The 12,577-nt window shown below is 36.7% G+C and overlaps 3 protein-coding genes across 3 annotated transcripts; 2 read left to right on the top strand and 1 right to left on the bottom strand.

The window, feature by feature from the left end:
- The first annotated feature begins 802 nt into the window (after positions 1-802).
- LOC133698016 (uracil-DNA glycosylase, mitochondrial) lies at positions 803-5,009 on the top strand. The gene is made up of 6 exons (XM_062120874.1): positions 803-1,152; positions 1,245-1,624; positions 1,893-1,923; positions 2,303-2,438; positions 3,888-3,971; positions 4,702-5,009. The coding sequence occupies exons 1-6, from the start codon at positions 915-917 to the stop codon at positions 4,766-4,768; spliced, it is 936 nt and encodes a 311-aa protein (XP_061976858.1). The 5' UTR covers positions 803-914; the 3' UTR covers positions 4,769-5,009.
- Positions 5,010-5,849: 840 nt separating this feature from the next.
- Positions 5,850-9,393, top strand: LOC133697706 (TATA box-binding protein-associated factor RNA polymerase I subunit B). Its single transcript, XM_062120447.1, has 4 exons — positions 5,850-6,727; positions 6,971-7,780; positions 7,911-8,044; positions 8,684-9,393. Exons 1-4 carry the CDS (start codon positions 6,076-6,078, stop codon positions 9,248-9,250), a joined length of 2,163 nt encoding a protein of 720 aa, XP_061976431.1. The 5' UTR covers positions 5,850-6,075; the 3' UTR covers positions 9,251-9,393.
- A 953-nt stretch (positions 9,394-10,346) lies between these two features.
- On the bottom strand, positions 10,347-11,874 carry LOC133697707 (zinc-finger homeodomain protein 11-like). The gene has a single exon (XM_062120448.1). The coding sequence runs from the start codon at positions 11,610-11,612 to the stop codon at positions 10,614-10,616; it is 999 nt and encodes a 332-aa protein (XP_061976432.1). The 5' UTR covers positions 11,613-11,874; the 3' UTR covers positions 10,347-10,613.
- Positions 11,875-12,577: the final 703 nt, after the last annotated feature.

Genomic DNA, 12,577 nt, shown 5'->3' on the forward strand with positions numbered 1-12,577 from the left:
GAAATTAAAAAAAATATAATTTCATCAATTATCTTAAATAAAATAAATAATAATCAAAATAATAGAGATCAAATATAAAAACTTAAAAGATAAAAAAATTAAAATAATAACAATTAACATTTTATAAATTATTTCAAATAAAATAAGTAACAATAAAAAAATAAGGATCAAATTTGATAAATAAAAAATTTCAATTAAAAAATGATAAGGAAAAAGCAAATAATAATTATAAAAATAAGAATAAAAATTAATATAAAAATTAAATTCTAAGAGATGAAATTGAAAAATAAACATTTAAAATAATATATATATATATATATATATATATAATAATCAAAAGTTTGAGAACTAAATTTGATATAATTAATAAATAATATGATATTTTCAAATTTTTCATAATTTTTAGAAAATATTTTATACCCAAAATAAAAAAAAACTTTTTCAAAAACTAAACCAATTTTTTTTGATCAAAAAGTATTTTTCATTGACTTGAAAATATTTTTTGTTGATCAATTTTTCTAATAATAAATAAATACATAAAAGTTTAAAAAATAATTTTAAAAAAATCAATTTTCAGAAAATAAACACTTGTTGGTTAACCCTATAATCTGTTTTTTAAATTATTTTTTATTAAAAAATTAAATATTTTAATGAGATGGTAATAAAAATAAAATAAAAATACAATATATTTTTTAATTAAAAAATGTTTTTATAAAAATACCTATATAAAAAACAGTCCCGAGAGTAATCCAAGAGAGGAATAGAAAAATCACCACCGTCAAAACAATGAGACCGCAAAAATCAATGGCATTACTTTCGTGGCATTTCCCGTAAAGACAAAACCGTCGTCGAATCTATCATTCGCGACTCGCCCTCCCGCCAAAACACAGTAGCAGAGCGAAGCGGAACAAGCAATGGCTGCCTCTTCCAAAACAATAATGGATTTCCTCCAACCCGCCAAGCGCCTTAAACTCTCTTCCTCCTCTCCTTCCCCAACAGACCCCTTAAATCTCTTAAACAAATCACTCTCTGCAAAATCAACCTCCACCGACCTCACTCCTGACCAAGTATCCCGCATCGAACTCAACAAACTACGCGCCAAATCCAAACGCAACCTCAAACTATGTTCTCAACTAGTCTCCAATTCCAAAGGCAACACTCATCTTCACCCAAATCGATTTCAATTTTACTTTCCATTTTTATTTTTTCTAGGGTTTTGATTTGTTTGTTTCATCTCAATTCAGGTTCCTCCGGGCATGTGAATTTAGAGGAACTGTTGGTGGAGGACACGTGGCGAGAGGTGCTGCCAGGGGAGTTGGAAAAGCCGTATTTTAAGAATCTGTGTAAATTTGTGGAAAGTGAGATTAGTAACGGGATTGTAGCTATATACCCACCGCAGCACTTGATTTTCAATGCCTTGAATTCGACACCTTTTAATACGCTCAAGGCTGTTATCATCGGACAGGATCCTTATCATGGCCCTGGTCAGGCAATGGGGCTTTCTTTTTCTGTGCCTCAAGGGGTTAAGGCACCTTCTAGTCTTGTTAATATTTTCAAGGAACTTAAGCAGGATCTGGGGTGTTCCATTCCGTCTCATGGGAATCTTGAAAAATGGGCTATTCAGGTAAATATTCTCCCTAGCTATCATATGTGATTTGCTGTGTTCTTCTTTGTTTAGACGTGCTACTTATTATCAACTTACTTTTAGATCTAAACAGGGGTTTTGATTGATCTGGGTTCTTATCACATTAAATAGACGATTTGAAGTACAATCTGTTGAGAAATAAAGTTAGCAATAAAAGAAAAAGTTGGAGTGAAAGATTTGTTCCATTGTTGCAATATTTTTTATTCTATGCAAAATGTGAAGTTGGATTTTTTTTGTTTTGTTTCAGGGTGTTCTATTGCTCAACACAGTTCTCACTGGTAAGATTCTTCATCATGCCAATTTATTTCACAAATATCTTGTATTTGCTCGATGCCAGTTTATTTCAGGGAAACTTGAGATAAATTCAGTCAGTGGGTGGAAAAGCTCCCATAATCAATGCAATCTGTAATGGTGGAGTTGTTGTATGAGTTTTGAATATCATGGCATGCTATTTGTGTATAGTGGAAGAATTATGAATCATGACAATTGTGACAAGTTTTCCATGTTGGCATGTGAATTTGATGAGGCAGTTGGTAGAGCTTTATTTAGTGAAGCACAATATTTTTGTTATTTACATTTTGGCACTTCAGGGTCTAACATTTTGTATCTGAAAATGTTCAACATGAAAGGTTCTGGTTATCTTTTGTTTCTGTTCAGTTAGGAATCACCAAGCGAATTCTCATTCAAAGAAAGGATGGGAGCATTTCACTGATGCTGTTATCAAAACAATTTCACAGAAGAAGGAAGGAGTTGTTTTTCTTCTTTGGGGTAACTCAGCTCAGGAGAAATCCAAGTATGTCTATCATGCAAGCTTGGTTCAGTGCAGCAAATGAATAAGATATCTGCTGTATTAACAAAAGTCTCTCTCCCTGCCTCCCTCCCTTGTCTCTCTCTCACACACACACTTGCGCGCGTGCACACACACATACACGCTACTTAATGGATTGAGTATTTAGTTGATTAACTCCAACATTTTTGGCTTAATAATATAGTTTGAAAGAGACTAGAGTGCATTTGGGTGTTGAATTGCCTAACAGGTATACTGTAGTTGAATCAATTGGCTCTGAAGCATGCATAAGTTGGGATATGTGTTCACCAAATGGTAAACACTTCTGTTTGCTGGATCACCTTGCTGCAAACCTAAATGCAGCGTAACTATGCACACATTTTGGCATTCTAAATGAGTTGACATTCTGTGGAATGTCATCTGCCTTGACATGGAGAACTATAAATTCAAGGAAAAGCAAGATTGAATACCAAAGGAATATAGAATTATGGTCTTGGTTTAATGTAGAGCCTAACTTGCTAGCTGACCGGGCTTCTTTTGTGGAACTGCCCAACTCCTGCCTTTCAAAAGGCCTGGCACATGCACCTTTTTTTACAAAAAAGAAATATTGAGACTTAAAAGCCCCTTTACTCATTTTTTGAATCTTATTTCTCATGTTAATTCAGCTTCTTATGTTATCTTTTGGATGTTCTGAGATTTAAGCATTAAAAGTGTTTCTGTAAGTTCTGGATTTGTTGCACACAAGTAGTGGCTACTCTCTGGTTATCTTATTTATAACCAACTTTATCCTACTACCAGCATTTGTTTTAATATAAGGTTGTCTTTCCTGTTTAGATGTCCTCGTCCTTTTAGACTAGGAACGCTGATAGTCTGTATATAAAGCATCTAACCTGCAATCTTTAGTAGAGATAAAACAAACAACTTTGATAGCCTATTGTGGTTTTCCGAAGCTGTGATGGCCTAGCTTGTTATCCTTGAATTTTTATCATCTTTATGCTCATCAATTTACAACTCAAGTTCCAACTCTAATCGACCATACTCTTTCCCTTAATTTCAGTTGTCCCAAATAAAAGTCCTAAATGTACAATCCTGATCATTTATCCTGCATTATGCCTTATATTTATTTATGCTTGTTCTGGTACAAACTTGGTCATTGTTGAAGATACAATAGTTTCAAATGAAACAATTACGAATGTTTTATACAAGATGACAGGTTCGAGAGACCAATTTTTCCTTAAAGTTGTAATATGCTCATAAACGGTTTTATGAACCAAAATGACTCAAGTTTTGTTTGATGAATGAATTGAGAGGAATGTTTGCTTTTTATTGATGATTTCATTAACGTTTTTATGACTTTAAGTGATTCAGTTTGTGTGATGAATTTGGAGGAATTTTTGCTGGAATTTAGTAGTTTGAATATCCAGTCAGCATGCTTATAAAAAGGCTGTTTCCCAGGTTAATTGACCAGACAAAGCATCACATTCTGAAGGCTGCACATCCTTCTGGCTTGTCTGCAAACAGAGGCTTCTTTGGCTGCAGGTTAGTTTGTTTTCATGCATAGTAATTGTAATGCAATTTTATATACTTAAAATGGAAAGAAAATCACTATAAGTAATTTATCATTGTCATCCATATAATTTATTAGTTGTCTGTTTTAGGGTTCTCAGATTTAGAGTAGATGAGTTGTGATGGGTGTTAGGCATGATCAGAAGGCAAAGGGAGTGAGAGGCAGTTAAGGAAGTTAAATTTCGTCACTTGGGGCTGAATAGTGAGAATCATTTGTCCCTTAAACCCTAAGTTCATGGAAATTGGTATCGAATGCAACTAATTCTGACAAACAGCAGGACTTTTTAAGGGACCGGGAACGCTTTAGGCAGTTCAAAATAGTTTTGTTGGGATCCAACAATTTCATCCCCATTTTTTAACTCACAACTGATAAGATAATTCACAAGGAAGAACATGTCCTTTCCTCTGTTTTATTTAATTACGGAATCATTAAGTATCTTGAATTAGTTTTACTTGTGCGAGGTCAAATTATTGGTTATGTTAAAATTTGATGTCAAATATGACATTATTTTGCAAACATGTTTTCCTTTCTATTTATGCATCTGATATATTAATTCTCATAAAAAAAAAATTACAGAACTCATGTATCCAATACATGAAGGAAATTCAAATTCATTAGAAGGAAAAGGAAACCTTGTTCCCTTTCGATGAATTCAATAAAATGACAGAACTGTTAACCATTGTTTGCAAATGATGTGATCAGGCATTTTTCTCGCACAAATCAGCTTTTGGCGCAAATGGGAATTTCCCCAATAGAATGGCAACTTTGAATCGATGGAACAGTCACTGATATTGATTTTGGAGCAGGGCTTTGTCAGTATTTCTAGAATCTTCAAGCAAGACAAGTTTTGGGGGCTCTATTTATGTATAAATTGTTGTCTGCCTTTCTGTGAAGAGACTTCCCTGTACGGTCCCAACCTTGGTTGTATCCAAAAACTGCGCAGATGACCATTATCCTGTCTTTTTTGGTGATTTTCCTTCCAAAAATCTAATGCTAAAGGACCTGTTTTTTTAATCTTGTAGTGGAAAAGTAACAGCATTTAATCAATATGAGATTCAAGTGCAGTATCAAGTTGAAAAGGTTATTGTTTAAGATAAAAGAGAGATTCGATGTAATAGCAGCTCGGAAATTGTTGGACCTTGGAAGTTTAACAAGTTCGTTTTCTTTTTCTTTTTTACATTTAAGAGTATTTTTTAGTTAGTTTGAGCTTAATATAATTAATGAATTTAATAAATTTCACAACAACATTGGATTAATTATATTTGCTGTATTCTTTATATTATATAGTGTTTTCAACACGGTAATGGCATTGGCCAGTCAATAAATTTTGCCTCGAGTGCATGCTTTGAAATCATATCATCTTCGATATATGCAACTCGACTATTCAATTTTTTTTCTAGGGTTGTAAGAGGTTTTTTTTTTTTTTAGTAGAATCAATGTAAAATTATGGTGTATACTTTTTAACTATATCGCACCACTTTTCCAATCCAACCCTAAATAATTGGAACTGTTTAAACTTGATAAAGTATTTTTTTATTTGTCTGGGTTTTGATCAATAGGGGAAAAAAGAGAGTGATGCCCAACTAAAAAAATTAGAAATTTAATTTTGAAAACGATATCCAGTCTTTTAAATTATTTAAACGAGGCTAATATAAAGTATTGAGATAGGAGAATTATATTACTAATTAGAAATAAATAAATAAATAAATAATTACAATAAAATCATTCACACTTATTTGATTCCTATGCGTTGAAGTGGATGAATAAGTTTAAATTCGATAAAAAAAAAAACTAAAAAAATAACCACGATAAAAAGACATATCGGCGCCCCTATTGACAAAATTGAAAGTTCTTAAGGATGATAGTGGAATTATTTCAAACCTAGAGAGAGTCTTTTTCTGTAATTTAACCTACTCCTCCAATCCAGTGCTCTTAGTTAGCTAGCTGTTCGTTGATATACAACTCCAGTAAATTCTGTCTCTCCACTCTAGTTTTCAATGATACAAGAAAGACAATCTTGTGTGAGCAGCAGCAGCACCTGAACAAATTCAACTCCCAAAATTTCTATAATCGTAAATGGAGCGAGAAGAAGGAGAGGTAAGAAACTTACAATGCGAATCATGCGGTTACATAGGTCTTGAAGAATCCGATGGCTTCTATTACTGCCAGCAATGCGGTGCTCAAGCTCAAGGCATCATGGAAACCGGCGTCGCTGACGAAGACTTTGTTGAGAAAGGCCTTGACGCCTCCGCCCTCTACAGCCACCGCCACATCCGCCGCTCCCAACCCACCCACTGCCCCCAACCCACCGCCGACCCCTCCTCCATTGCCTGGCTCAGCTTTACCCAAGAAGAAGCAGAACCCGACAACAACAATCATACTCAGAATTATATTAAGAGAGAAGATGATTATGGTTATGATTATAATGATGATGGGGTGTTTGGGCCTACAGAGCCTGAGGATTTTGGGGGGTTGAGTAAAGCGAAGCTGAGTTACGAGGATTATTATAATGAGGTTAGGATTAAATATGTTTTAGGGATGGGGTTAATGATTCGGTTACAGTGTGAGTCTTTAGTTGAAAAGTTTAACGTGACTCCATTAATTGTCGGGGTTGCTAGCACTGTTTGGTTAAGGTTTTTGCTTACTACTGGGGTTTTTAAGGATAGCTGGGCTAATGATGTTTTGATTGATTCCGAGATGCAAAAACCAGAAACCACCGAATTGTCAGGTAATAATCATCGCAGTAACTTTTTGTTATTTACTCTTCTGTTGTCTTGAAATTTTTCGTTGAATTTTTCAAATTTTTTGCTGGTTTCAAGTGGATATCGATATGGTTTACATCTATGTATGCGTATGGTCTTATTGGATGCTTCACTAGTTTTAGTTTTAGTGTGTGAGAATGATTACATTTTTTTATTACACGGACATTTTTCGAGTTTATATATGTAATTTTTGTAATCCGTGATCTCAGTGGAACCAGAAGATAAGAAGAGACGTGTTAGGTACCACCGTCATGAACCTCGTAATTCATTTGGTCAGCGTGCAGTGCTAATATGGTTTAGGTATCTGAGAAAGGAAATACCACTGCATTATTCTTTAGTGATCTCGTTTTTGGCTTGTCATGTTGCTAGAGAAGCAGTTTTACCCACAGATATAGTGAAGTGGTCGGTCGAAGGGAAACTTCCTTATTTTGATGCTCATGTTGAAATTGAAAAACACTTTGGACATTCGTCGCCTGCCTGTTGTATAAGTTCAAGTCTAATGTTCAGGCCTATGCAAGCAGTTCCTTTTCAGAAGTTGGAGTCAATGGCAGCCAGCATTGCTGAGTCCATAGGCTTGCATTTGCCTCCAGTGTATTTCTATGGAATAGCTTCTCGCTATCTTAGGCAGTTGTCTCTTCCAGTTGAAAAGATTCTTCCACATGCGTGCCGCATATATGAGTGGTCAATGCCCCCAGATCTATGGTTTTCAACAAATGAGTTGAGGCTTCCTAGCCGTGTTTGTGTATTGTCAATACTGATTGTAGCAATAAGAATTATCTACAACATAAATGGTTTTGGGGCATGGGAAGGAAGTTTGCCTGGTTATACAAGCAGTTTAGACTTTCCTTGTAGCTCTCAAATGCGAGTTGATGAAAAAGATTCCGGTTCTCCTCACAAGCTGGATGATTCAGATGAGAAATCTATTGGTAACAGATCGCATGTTCAGAGGTCTGAGTTAGATTCTGCAGAGCTTTTGCGCAACTTAGATGCTAAATACAATGAGATCAGTGATACCTATGGTAATTATTTCTCTCTTGTTTTGGACTTCAATTGCCTTTGGGTTACTGGAACTGAAGGATTCCATGTTCTAGAAGGGTTTTGTGTTTGTAGTACTCTGCCCCACTTATTTATTCTTTCTTGTGCTTGCAGAGTTCACAAGGGACTTGCCATCATATCTCCAATACTGTAATGAGGTGGTATTTTGTGGAGCAGGATCTTCGCATGTGAATCATCGGGAGGATGAGTTAATAAAGAAGTTGTGGGATTTTTATCAGAGTGAAAAGGTAATAAGCAATCTGAAAGTTTCCTATGATCTATTTTTAGGCATATACTAAGGATTTTGTGCCATGCTGGTGTTTGTTGATTGTAACCTGGATCTCATCAAACTTGGGCTCACATCATTAGATTCCCTTCTAATGTGCTCGATATCAAGCCGGTCATTTTTTTCAGTATTTTTGTTTTCATAAGTTGAAAATTGAAATAGACTTCCGACATCCTTTTATTTTCTTTGGATTATCGACTTCAAAATGTAACCCCAGGTCTGAGTTCTTATCATTGTTGTCAATTTGCTATAATTATATCTTCATGGTATTCAAAGTGAACATTGTTTTTTGCCCCTCATTTCTCTGAGTAAAGAATCATTCTTGCTAAGAAAAAAAGTAAAATATTAAATTTGGTGTACTGTATGTTTGATTGACTGCATATAAGAGTAAAATCTTTCCTGGTGGTATCTTCAGATTGGTTCACAGTCATGCCCAGTATGCTGAATATTTTTATTCTATGCTCTTATAATTTGGAATCTAGGTTGGCAGTTTCTTTTTCTGGCTCTTTTTTCTGGATGTAGATGTGAATGCTGCATGTCAAGGTAGTGATTGCCAAAAAGCTAGTATTTGTTCTGACTTGTTAATTGTTTCTGTTATCAGTATTCTGATCCGGCAGAAGATGATGGAGCACAAAATAGGACTGCTTTTAATGGAAAAAGATCGAGGAATGACAATGGATTTGCCAGAGATCAGATGGGAAAAAAGAAAATTAGAGAAGAGACCCATGAATGCCTATCCACTGATACCTGCAATTCAACAGGAGATGAAAACAATGATGATTCAACGGAGACTGTCAAAGATAAAGCCATTAGAAAGTTGAAATTAGACATGGCAGAGAATAGGTTCTATTACATTCCACCAAGGCTCAAAATCAAGAGATTTGATTACCTCCACTATGTACGGAGGGTAGGTGATGGTGCATTAACTTATGTTGCCCATGCAGATTATTATATTTTGCTTCGTAGTTTTGCTAGAGCTGCTCAGGTTGATACCCGGATAATGCATATCGGGGTAATGAATTTTGAGAGAAGAGTGGCTTGGATGGAAAAAAGAATCGACTACTGTTTGCACTTGACACCTCCTGGTTTTACCTGTGAGTATTGTAGAGACGTGCCAGGTCATACTGATGATGACGATGCAATTGGACTTTCGCAGTTGCATTTGTGAAATGTTTTTATTTGATCTCCATCAAGTATTGTAGAGACGGGTCCTGCCTTGTAAACCCTGGGAATATTGATTATCAACGATTGTTTATGAATCCATGTTAAAGCGAATGAGTAAGGTGAATATGGTGACCATGTTTATGCCTATTCTGTCACCTCATTTTTTAGAGGCGATTTCTTCGGGTTGCATTCTTGGGTCTGTTTTTAGCTAAGGAACAATGGGATATGGATTTAAATTTTGGAGATGGATTAGAAAACGTGAAGGATAAGTCATTATTAAGAAAGCCACTTGCACCGGAACCCGATCCTCCATTAGGTGATGTGATTTATGGATGTTTGGGGCCTGAATTAATTTCTTATTAATCAGTGTCGTTTAATAGCGGGCCACGTAGAGGAAAGAAGATGAAAACCTGCAGCATGTGGCAGGCTTTCAAGGCATAGAAGCAGCGATAGGTAATATAATATTTAGTATTAAGCTGTAACTAAATGCAAGTTGCTTAATTATTTTTAAATTAGGAGCAAAAGAAAACAAACCTTGCGTCTTAATTAATGAACCTACTGAACAGGGAAAGGTGGAAATGCTTTGTTGAGGCCACTGCTCCTGTCGCCTAACACAGATTAAGCAAATCAAAACTATGCTGCTTGCGTTAAAAAGTCTGGGATAACAAGATAACATATAATAATAGATACATGTCACCAAGTTTGGAGCTGGATTCACTGTTTGATTTGTGATCAGAATCCAAATCCAAAATCACCCTCTCCAACTACCCCAGGAGAGCCATTAACCCTTTTAAGAGAGAGGATGCATCCTATATTTATTCTGCAAGATCAGAGCTGCTCCACAAAATGAATAACAGATGACATGTCATTACAGATTGCATATCCAAATTTGATAAACCATGGCTTTAAGGGGGGGTTGTTTCTATTCCCCTTTCCCCTCACTTCAAAAACAGATGGATTAATTGTATGATCAAGCGAGTAAAGAGAGTTCCCTGGCCAGTTCTAATAAAATGCAAAAAAAGAAGAAAGCACACCATGCCATGCTATTGCCCAGTAATGACGTTTACCTACGTTTTGGTGCTATAGCAGTTAAAAAAGGCTGCAGAATGTTAATGATTAATATCAATAAAATATACTAAAGACAGGTTAACAGAGAACACAATAGTTATGTAAGAAAAGTTACTGCCCTTTTAACTGTCATGCACTCTCCACTCTATTTCTCTCCATGACGACCTTTAATTAGTGATTAGCAATCACTGAACGGTCATCAACATAGCTAAAGAAACTAGAAAGCAAAAGAAGAAGAAGAAGAAGAAGCAAAGAACTTCCATGCCCACTAGTCGTCTGTTTTTTTTTCTTTATCTAAATCAATACGATGGAGAAGATCCATGGGGAGCCATAGAACCATGAACACGGACTTTACTCTCAATCTGGTACCTATCAAAGCTATCATAGTTGCTCCCATTGTTGTTGAAGCTGTAACCTTTGTTGTCAACACCAACTCTACCAGCTTCCTCATTAGCATTAAAACCACACTTGTCGCTGCTATTAATACCGTAACTATTATTCAACTTTTCTTTCCTGGACCTATTGTTATGCATCCAAACTTTGAAAACATTTCTAGTAACCCCGATTTCACTGCAAAACTCTTCAACACCTCTATCATTATTGCCTCTCAGCAACCTCCACCCCAACTTCTCAGCACAAAGATACATCTTCTCTCTCTGTTCTTGACTAAACTTGGTTCTTGCTCTCTTTTTCCCATGTGGGCTTGTCATTGCGAGACTGTAACTCTGCTTCTGGAGTTGGGTGTCATCGAGATGACCAGAATGACCAGAGCTCAAGGACAACAGCATGTGAGGAGCAGAAGGGTAGAAAGACTCCGGGCTTGGTGATGCCGGTGATGTTGGGCTAGGACTTGGGCCTGAACTTGTTGACCCTGGGCTTTGGCTTGAGCTCGTGGTCCAGTTAAGTGCTGGTGGTGGTAGCATGTGAGTGATGGTGGTGGGGCCAGATGGTTCACGGCGGTGGAAGTTGCGGTGGCAGCCACAGGCAGCACATTTGAACGAGGTAGGGTCTTGAGGGGTGGCAGTTGACTTGGGCATAAACTCCCCACAGCCATCCAAGGCTAGTCCACCAATACCTGCAGCATGGTTTTTGTGGCATTCTTTGTAAGACACCACCATATTTTGCTGTTGTGGTGGTGGTGGAAGATGGCGATTTTGGTGGGTCTTGTGTGAGCCATTTGTAAGGGATAAGGCCTTGGTGAGATGGGTTTGGAGTGGGGTTTCAGTATCTGTGTCCGAGTCAGGGGATTTGGTGATGTGGTGGGGGCTTGTGGTTGAGTCCATGGCTTTTTTAGTCATGTAGAGGATTGAGAGCAAGTTTTACACACGAAGGATGAAGAAGTTGATGGGAATACAGTGATGATGATAGTTTATCTGTTTAGAAAGCCAAAATGTCTCACGAGGTAATGGGAAATGGGGTTTGGGAGGTGGGAGATAAGATGGTACGTAGATATAGATTAGAGGGATACAACTGTGCAAGGCAAAGGCCAAGGGCACTGCTCCAAGTCCCAACAAAAACCCTAGCTAGTAGTGTTACTTGTATAATATAAACTCAAAAGTTCAATAATATGATTTAGTACTTTGTCGTTAGGTTAGTGTGCGATTTCAATTTTTAGCTGGGTTGGTTGTGGGCAATCAATAAAATTGGTTTTCTACTGTATTGACCAACGAGTTGCAAGCAACGACTAAAGAGCACATTCAATGGAAATCTCTGCCTAAATATTATGCATTAACTAAATGCATGCACCTGTGAAAGAAATATGTCTGGATTAAGGAAATGCCGTCCTGAACGAACACGTGGCTTCATGCTAAGGGTGTACAGTAAAAAAGGACGGTTTGCCCTCACCCCAGGCACTGCTCATCCCTGCAAAGTAGTACCTGGCATGATTTTCACGACAAGGCATGTTGTTGGTCTCCTTGCCTACACAATAGCCTCCTCCACCCTCCTCTACTGTTTGCGCATAGGTTTTAGAAGATCACTAGGTTTTTTTGCTTCCATGGCAAGTAAGAAATCGGTGTCGATGTGAGATTAATGCCTGAGATAAACGGCTTAATTAGGATAGCCGTGACTATTTTTTTTGCTCAGGTGAATTCTTTTTAGAATACCTGGACAAGATCTTAGAGATCAGATTGGCAAAACAGAAAACAAAAACAAAAGGCAGCTATGACATAACAGAGGCTGATTTTGTTTGCCATGGGAGGAGATTTCATTTGGTAAGTATATTGATTGCATGATTGTAAATTGCACCGACCATGCATCTAAA

Source organism: Populus nigra, chromosome 6 (genome assembly GCF_951802175.1).
Source record: "Populus nigra chromosome 6, ddPopNigr1.1, whole genome shotgun sequence".
Taxonomy (NCBI): Eukaryota; Viridiplantae; Streptophyta; class Magnoliopsida; order Malpighiales; family Salicaceae; genus Populus; species Populus nigra.